Here is a 9327-nt window from a genome sequence, read left to right on the forward strand (position 1 = left end):
TGTGTACATATATGTGTATATATATATATATATATATATATATATATATATATATATACAAATCTTAATCAAACTCAGGTATATCATCAAAAGAATAGCCAGGTACTTTCTGATACGCTAAAATAGCTACCCTCATATGATAAGCTCCTGGTATGAACATCAAGGCCCCTAAAATTATCACTGGCCATATCCGATCTGAATACTATAATGTAACAGAATTTTTATAAAAATATATGTGATTTCAACAGGTACTAGAATAATCAGTTAATATATCCAGTGTTGTAATATATGTAGGTATAAATATTTAAGTACTTTAGCAATATCTAAGTGCATTACGTAGATCCTTATAAGCGACTTATATTTGTACATGTACTTGAGTACTTTTTTGTACGGTATCTTTCAAGTTTAATTTTGATATTGTGATCTTCTCTCTCTTAATTGAATCGGAAGTCTATCTAGAGACTCTAAAGAAGTTTAGATACAAAGGTATAAGATATTTATCTACATATACTAATGACATATATACAAAACCAAACATTCCCATGTTTTTCGGTAAGAGTTTTAGTAAAAGATGAAGCCAGAAATTGTTTAAATTAGGGATGCACCGGATATCCGTAAAATATCAGGTATCCGACATTATCCGGTATTTTTTGCTATTCGATCGGAGCCGAATATCATTAGTGTCCGGTAATATACATATATCCGACTGAAATTTTATATTGAAAGTTTGCGTCATTAATGCAGAATTTTTATTTTTTTCAGCGGAACTTGTACGGTTCATTTTTCCTTCGTTTTCTTTTCACGTTACGAAATTAAAAAAATTATCGCTATTTTTCCCTTGCTTTTTTTTTTGGAAGCCTTGTTCCAGATACGGATATCCGGTGTCACATTTTTGGATATCCGGTAATTTTACGATTCGATACATCCCTCGTTTAAATAATCATCTATGACTGTTAAAGTTTTATACTTTTTTTAAAGATAGAAAGAGGTACAATGGAATCACAGACCCTGTCATCTTCAGTTTTAAATGAACAAAATGCTTGGTCTATCCCTGATAGCAAAATGTTTGAAATTTGCGCGCAAATTGGTAGCAAACTCGATCAGATTTTGATTATAAAATCATAGTCATCCGCATTTGGCTATGGATTTGTTGACAAATCCTGTTGTTTTGCCAGCAATTTGCAGACAAAAATCGAGCAAGATCTGTCCAGATCTGTCATCTTCATTTAAATAGACCTGGTTTCTTATAAGAAATTTTGCGTACATATTGTATAAACGGTTATATATGATTATACATAATTATATTATTATTATTTTCAATAAAATCAATAGGCTCTAAAGAAAATTCTAAAAAATAATAAATAAAATGCCAATTTGAGCCAACACTGGTTATTAGTGTATATTTTTATACCATTTATTCAAAGTGAATATTAAACGTAAGTGTACGTTAATATTTAGTACGTTTTAATATTTGGTACTTTCTCTGTCATTGCTTTTATAATTGTATCTAGATCACTCATTTATCTTCAATCTCCTTTCTTCTCCTTATTCTCTATTTTCTTTACTAGATCCTCAGCTATACTCCTATCTCCGTCCTCTCTTTCTAACCTCATCTGTCCCTTACTCATCCCTGCTCTCTTCAGTATTTCCCTCCTTTTTTTCTGCCAGTTGCTTTCTTCCTTTAATGGACGCTCCTTTATACATTTCTGTATCAGCAGTCATTTTTGTACTTCTTATTTTTTCTTCGTATTTGATTGCTCTTTTAATCGCTTTCGTTTTTATTTCTCTTTTTTTTGTTTCTTCTGCTAGTATGTAGTTTGGTGTCCTCCAATTCAATCCTAAAATCCACTTTACGTATTTTCTTTTTATTCCATCCAGTCTCCTATCCTCTTGCCAGCCCCATCTCTACTCCATATACCGCTATACTTTCCACCAGTAAATTAAATATCTTCATTCTTCTCCTGAAATCGTCTTTAAATAATCTCTTCAATGCTTCACGTCCTGTTCATTGCTACTATTGTTTTCTTCATCCTTTCTCTAATGTGCTTTTCTGCCCTTCCATTTTTCTACAGAGTATATTCCAAGTATTTTATTTCTTTCACTTCCTCTATGTCCTTTCCTTCTCATTTCCATATTTTTTTTTTCATTCCGCTTCTTCCTTTCTCGAACACCATTACTTTCGATTTTTCTGGATTCAGTTTCAGACCTTTTCTTCCTAAAAACTTCTTGAATCTCTTCAACATTTCCTTCAGCTCTGATTCTCTATCAGCCAGTAGAACCACGTCGTCAGCATTCATAATTGACCCACATTTTCTCTTTCTCGTTATAATGCCTCCTGTCCTTCTTCCATCTCCTATTTCAAGTTCATACACATATATGTTAAACAGAGTTAGACTCAAGGGACATCCCTGTCTAAGATCTTTTTCCGTCCAAAATTCTTCCGATTTTTTGTCACCTATTTTAACCACATTTTTCATTTCTTAATACGTCTTCATAATTCTCAGTCTCAGGTTCTCTTCTATCTCCATCCCCTTCATTTAGCTGTCTTCTATCTACATTTTCAAATGCTTTTAAATCAGCAAAAAAGGCGAATATCTTTCCCCCTTTCCTGCCCAGCTCTCTGTTAATTACATAATTCAACATATATACCGCATTCATTATTCCTCTCCTTTCTAAATCCGAACTGCCCTTCCTTCAGCTTATCAGTTACTTTTTTCTCTAACTTTTTATTTAATATACTCGCATAGATTTTGTACACCGTACCTATCAACGTGATTCCTCTGTAATTTTTAATCACCTTTCTCTCTCTTTCCTTTTGTATATAGGGCTTATTATGCCTTTGTTCCAGTCTGTCAGGATTCCTTCTCCTTTCCACACTTTATTGATTTGCTTCTAAGATTCTTCTCTCCTTAGACATAAATCTCCATGCCTCGTTCTCTATTCGTCTTCTCCTGGCGCCTTCATTTTCTTCTTTACTAGGTCCTCAGCTGTACTCCTATCTTCGTCCTCTCTTTCTAACCTCACCTGTCCCTTACTCATCCCTGCTCTTTCCAGTATTTCCCTCCTTTTTTCTCCCAGTTGCTTTCTTCCTTTAATGGACGATCCTTTATACATTTCTGTATCAGTTTCTTCAGCACTTCTATCAGCTCTTCTTTCGCGATATTTTCTGTCTCTTCTTTTTTTCATTCTTTCTTCTTTATTTTCATCACTATCCAGCAACAATACTCTTTTCTCCTATGTTCCCTCTAGCTCCATTAGTCCATTTGTATGTTTTCACTTATCTCTCTTACTTTTTTCTCTATATACTTATTAATGTATTTCCAGGCTTCTGTTTCACATTTTATATTTCGTATCTTTTTCTCTTCCTCCTCTTTATGTTTCTTTTTCTGTCTCTCACACCATTCCTTGTATCTTTCCTTTTTCCCACAAATTTCCTTGTTGATTCTTCCTTTTTTCAAATCTCTTAGTGTTCTTCTTAATTCTCTTTTCATGCCTTTCTATATCGTTGCAATTACTGAAGACAACATACGTAATTGGTTTGATTGGTTCGACAACATTTAGAAAGATTAAACTTGTTAAAAATAGATTTTTCAAGAGTTTATAACTGTAATGAATCTGCTTTTCTTCTGTCTCCAAAAGAAGAATATGTACTCGTACTTGTGAAAAAAGGATCTAAATCAGTCCACAAAATTGTAAATAACGATAAAGAATATTTGACTGTGTTACTTATGGTTAAGGCTGGTGGTATGTTAGTATCTCCTATGGTAATGTTTACGTACAGGGTGCGGCAGAGAAACTTACTTTTTTGAAAAACGCGCCAAACGGCAAGGGGTGAAGGTAGGAAGCTGGGAGGGAGTGCGTCCGAAAGGATAGGTCCTCAATTTTTATTCCCCCCACAGCCAGTCTCGATCATGCTTTGGACAAGAGAGCATCGCGCGTTTGCCGTCGAGGCATACTTTGGTAATGGCCGCTCCATTGTCGCCACTCAACGTGCCTTTCGAGCGCGCTTCATTATTCCTATGGGGTTATTTGAAGTCTATTGTTTACAACGATCGACCAGAGACCCTAGCTCACCTGAAGACAAACATTCGGAACGCCATCGCCGAAATACCGGTGGACATGCTTCAGAGAGTGACGCAAAACTTCAGAAATCGACTCAATCAGTGCATAGACAACGGCGGCCGTCATTTGATAGATGTAATTTTCAAAAGTGCATGAAAAAAAATTTGATGAGGTGATCTGTAAGAGGAAAAAAGAATTATACCGATATCTGCAATAGTTTCGTTTTTATTAACCTTTAAAAAAAGTAAGTTTCTCTGCCGCACCCTGTACAAACGATACCACATAGGATTTCTAGTTAATTTCCACAAGATTGGTCAATTGATTTTATCTGAGAAAGAATGGATAACAGAATCCTTCTTTGAATTCATTAATAATAACTTTTATCAATGGCTAGTTACCAATAATATTAAATTTCCTATTGTTTTGTATGTTGATGGACATTCCTCACATTTAACATTAATAAAATTTTGTCGCAGTGTTCAAATTGAATTAATTGCCTTGTATCCAAATGCAATTCATATATTACACTTTTGGATGTCTCTGTTTTCCACCCTCTAAAAAATGCTTAGAAAAAAGAAGTTTTTAATTGGAGACTAAAAAACGAAGGGAAATGTATTTAAATTTAACGAAGGAAAAGAAACTTTTGCTCTAATTTTAGAAGAAGCTATAACATCATAAATTTGAAAGATGCAATACAAAATGGTTTAAAATGTTGTAGTTTGATGCCATTTTCAGCTGATGCAATAACTTATTCAAATTTAACAAGTTATAAGTAAAAAGATACAAGTGTACTCTACTGCAAATTCCCAAGGGGTTTTTTATGGGTTCGTATAGAGAACTATAAGATTCTGTAGGAATTTGTGTAGTTATCTATAGAATTTGCGCAGATATACGTAGGACATTCATAGGAATGCAAATAGAGTAATAGAGGTACCCACAGGACTATGGACAGATGCCCCATGAAAACTAAAAGGTCTATAGGATATCAATTTGACGTATAGTAACATGTTATAGTAACATGTACGTAAGACAAAGAAAAGATGCCTCATGGAGACTGAAAATGCCTACAGGATGATGTATGCACATCTCTGTCCTATGTGCACCTACATGTACATGTTCCTATACGTCAAAGTGTAGTATCCTATAGCTATTTAGTTTTCATGAGGCATCTCTTCCGCATTCCTATAGGTACCTATATCATTTTGAGAGAATAATTCGTAACTCCTAAAAACTGGAAGTCACGATAATAGTTAATAAATGAGATACGTTCCATGTTGGATAAAAAAAATCCTGACTGCCATAAAGAAAATATATACTCTATATGACTTTTTTGAGTTACCAAACACACCTTGTTTATCACGTAACTTTCAGTTTTTGGAGTTATGAAAAAATTATCTTAGATTTTTATGTAAAATTACATCAGTCGGCTACTGTTATAGCATTTTGTGTATACACTCTAATATGTAAATTATAGGCTGTCTCAGAATATTTGTGATTATTTTGGAACTATACAGGATATCTCAAAATATTTAGAACTATAATATTTTCGTATGCAGATAGAGTGGATTAAACTGAACCGAAAAGTCTTCTATTATTTTGCAATTTTTGCAATTATTATCCAGTGAGCAGAATGTATAAAACCGACGTATTAGACAATTTTAAGGTATCTTTAAGAGTTCTTTGAAAAATATCTTTAAAATATGTCATAAAGAACTCTGAAAACTATCTTAAAGTTATCTTCTATATCGATTTTACCCGCTTTCGGCAAACATGATTACAAAATGATACAGGACTTTTCGACTCAGTTTAATCTACTTTATCTGCATACGAAAATAATCCCAAATATGGGATATCTTGTATATCATTTAGGATTGCATCAACGTGCACATCATTCTTTTTCTCATGCGATCTTATAGAAGCCTCTTTTCATGGACTAGATGTCATAGATTCCTATGTAAAACCTTGTAGAAAAATTTCCTTTGTTATCCTATATATACATGCTGTGCAAATCCTAAGTATCTATTTAAGAAATTTAGAGGCACAACAGAGAAGCTATCAGCGTCTGTGTGGCTTAGTCTACCAACAAGTCTACCAACTCGGAAGAGAGACCAGATCTGGGTTCGAGACCAGGAACGCCCTGATATTTTTCTCTGTTGTCATTAATTGTTTACACTATACAAGCTCCTACAGAGGCTGTGTTCCAAAATTTACTGTCAGTATTGAAAATCTTGGAATGCCTCAAAAAATGGATCTGGATACGGAGGAAACCCGCGAAACGCATAATCTTTATATAGAAAACTATAAATTTTCAGTACTGACAGTAAATTTTGGAACACAGCCAGAATCTTATAGTCCTCTATAGGAACCCATAAAAAACCCATGGCAGTTTACAGAAAAGCCTCCTCCAATAGGGACCAGTCGAATTTACCCATGATTAGACAAACCCATAGGAATTTACAGCAAGGTTTATTTCATATGACTATAATTTTTATTTTGATTTTTACTGTAATATTGCCGTGAAATATAATACCTTGATAATTAATTTTTGCATTCAAGATTATTTTATTAATTTCCCTTTTTATAATTCATTGATTTTTATGATTTATCATTGATTTTGTGTGTGTATGTGTGTGTGTGTGTGTGTGTGTGTGTGTGTGTGCGCGCGCGCGCGCGTGTTTATTTATGCACATAATTTCTTTGTTTAATTTTATCCAGATTAATTTGTTCGAAACACCGACGTATAAAAACGAAGAAGAGGGAAGACGAAAATGAAGAGAAAAAACGTAATTATATATTGATTTATTACTTTGCATTATTATGCAATTTTGTCCTTATTGATGTTTTCGATTTAAATTGGCAAATTGTATATACGGTATAATAAAGTATTTATATAATTAACAAAAAATTAAATATATAATTAAATATACTTTTAAAAAGGTAGTTACTCCTGAAATCTTTTTTTTAAGCTCATTCATTTTCATATGATTTATTTTTAAACAAATTTCACTTCATTTGCGTATTTTACCTCTGTTGTTATCCTTCTTTAATTTATCCATTATAAAATCATTGGCTCTCTCCTTCTGTGTTCAGAATATTTGCTTTGCAATTGTTGGAAGTTTTCTTCGCGCTAATTAAATTATATTTTAAGATCCAGAGGAATGGAATCTTATTTCAGCAGACATTCATAAAACGGTTGCGTTCTGCTGAACGCATCTACTGTTATATACTGTCATACAATTTCAGTTTTACACGTCACATTTGAAAATTTGCTCGCGTTTTGATGCGTTTCCGATTTTATCTCATTCACGATCTGTTGTCCGTACTCTTATTACAGATACTCTAATTCCACGAGCAGTGTGAGCATCAAATGTGACACGTTCTATACTATACCTGAGCAATTTTTTTAAATGTATTTATATCTGTATTAGACACTTCTCTGACACAGTATTTATATTTATACCTAGATATATTTTAAAAAATACCTATTACATATACAACACTGAATATATCTTTAAATCTATTAAAGCGTATATTAGATAAAACATCTCGTATTTGCATACTTGCTAAAATTATTATGTAAAATATGATGCACAAACCTAAAGAATAAATTGTAATTTTTATATAATTTACAATAATAAAATAAATCTTACTTTTGAATCAATGTGTCCACTCACAATCAAGCTTCCCATTATGAGCATGATAGTGCCTCCAATGAATAGGAGAACTGCTAACATAATGGCCTTCCATGGTATTTTTATTGGTGGGCTTACAAACTAAAAATTAACAAATATTTTTTTATTTGATTATACAAAATATAATTTTAAATAAAAATCGAAAGAATTAATAAAATAATAAAAAAAATTAAATAATAAATTCTTAAGCACAGTAACAATAAAAATAAATATTACTTCATAACTATATGATGAATGAATCGTTATATTGTCTTTTTTTACTCACTTGTGAATCAAAGAAATCATTATCGGTTTCTGCAAGTTGTGCGTAATCCACGTTATCAAATTGTCTGTCACTTCGAACTTTTTTCCTGCACATAGTCGCTTTATAGATATAATCTGCAAAACAAAACATAAAACTTCTATTTTTAAACAATACTTTCTGTATTTTTAAATAATCCTTTTTGCCCTTTTATATAGATATATGTGCGTGCAAGACAATAGGTCTGTTCTTTTTGGCGGGATTTTTGCACCAGTTCATTGTTCTTTCTTTTCTCTCCAAGAGGAAAAAAGAGGAAGAAATATGAAGTGGTGCAAAAGTTCAGCCAAAAAGAACAAGCCTAGTAACTCATGAGGTCTGTACTTTTTGGCTGAACTTTTGCACCAATTCATCTTTCTTTTAAGGTTAGAAAGAGAAACTAAGATGCATTATAAAGTATGTCAAACAAGGAAGGATTGAGTATTCATCAACTTTTTGACATGATATATATCTCGCGTTCATAGACATAGTATCTCTAGACCGAGCATTCGAGGAGTGGGGGTAGAGGCTCTGCACAATAAAAGGAACAGGGAACAGAGAACAGAGAATAAGAATTTTGATCTATCAGAAATCATGTATTGTGGAATACACAATTTTTGATAGGTTGAAATTCTTATTCTCTGTTCTCTATTTCTTTTATTGTTTGGAGCCCCTTAGAAAAGAACACACTCACTTGATCAACGTGCGTCTCGTTTTGCGCTTGCGTATAAAGCATGATGGAAGGGATAACATGGGGTGCGTTCCAAGTTACGCATGAAGCGCATGATGCTTCATTTGTCCTTGTTGTTCACCAAATAATAAAGGATAAAACGATACATCATGTGCTTCATGCGTAATTCAGAATGCATCAGAATGGTGTGCTCAGTTTGCAATCGTTTCTCTCTAAATCTCTGCTGTCTCTGTGAATGTCTATAAGAGACTAAGGCTACCAACTGTGAAACGCGATGGGACGATATATTTATAGTCTGTTTTTATTTTGAAACTATCTTAAATAATGTTTTAAGATGCTAATACAGTCCTAGGATTGATTTATGACTTCTTAAGACTATATTTAAGACTACATTCTTAAATGTAAGAATCGAATATGAATACCGGCCTGTTTTGCATTGTAAAATTAGTACAAATCTTTCCTTGTTTAACACACTTTATGTTTCTCTTTCTATAGAAAGAGAAATATAGTGTGTTCTCTTGGGTTAGAATCCTAATCCAACCATGCACCATGGTCCCCCAAACAGGGGAGAAGGTGCGGTGGGAGTTGATTTGCGTACAAAGTCA

The 9327-nt window shown here is 33.0% G+C and overlaps 1 protein-coding gene across 3 annotated transcripts in view; it reads right to left on the reverse strand.

Annotated features, from left to right (window-relative positions):
• The window catches only part of LOC108756884 (transmembrane protein 230), an 11936-nt gene that overhangs the window by 476 nt on the left and 2133 nt on the right, over nt 1–9327 (reverse strand). The window contains exons 2-4 of one of the 3 annotated variants that reach the window (XM_018501044.1): nt 8020–8132; nt 7713–7835; nt 131–202 (exon numbers count right to left, since the gene is read on the reverse strand). In XM_018501044.1, coding sequence (XP_018356546.1) covers nt 131–202; nt 7713–7835; nt 8020–8132 — 308 coding nt within the window. Of the gene's footprint in view, nt 1–63; nt 203–7712; nt 7836–8019; nt 8133–9327 lie in introns of those variants that run through there. The other 2 variants (XM_018501035.1, XM_018501052.1) reach the window with 2 other exon arrangements.

This window comes from Trachymyrmex septentrionalis, unplaced genomic scaffold (genome assembly GCF_001594115.1).
Source record: "Trachymyrmex septentrionalis isolate Tsep2-gDNA-1 unplaced genomic scaffold, Tsep1.0 scaffold101, whole genome shotgun sequence".
Classification (NCBI taxonomy): Eukaryota; Metazoa; Arthropoda; class Insecta; order Hymenoptera; family Formicidae; genus Trachymyrmex; species Trachymyrmex septentrionalis.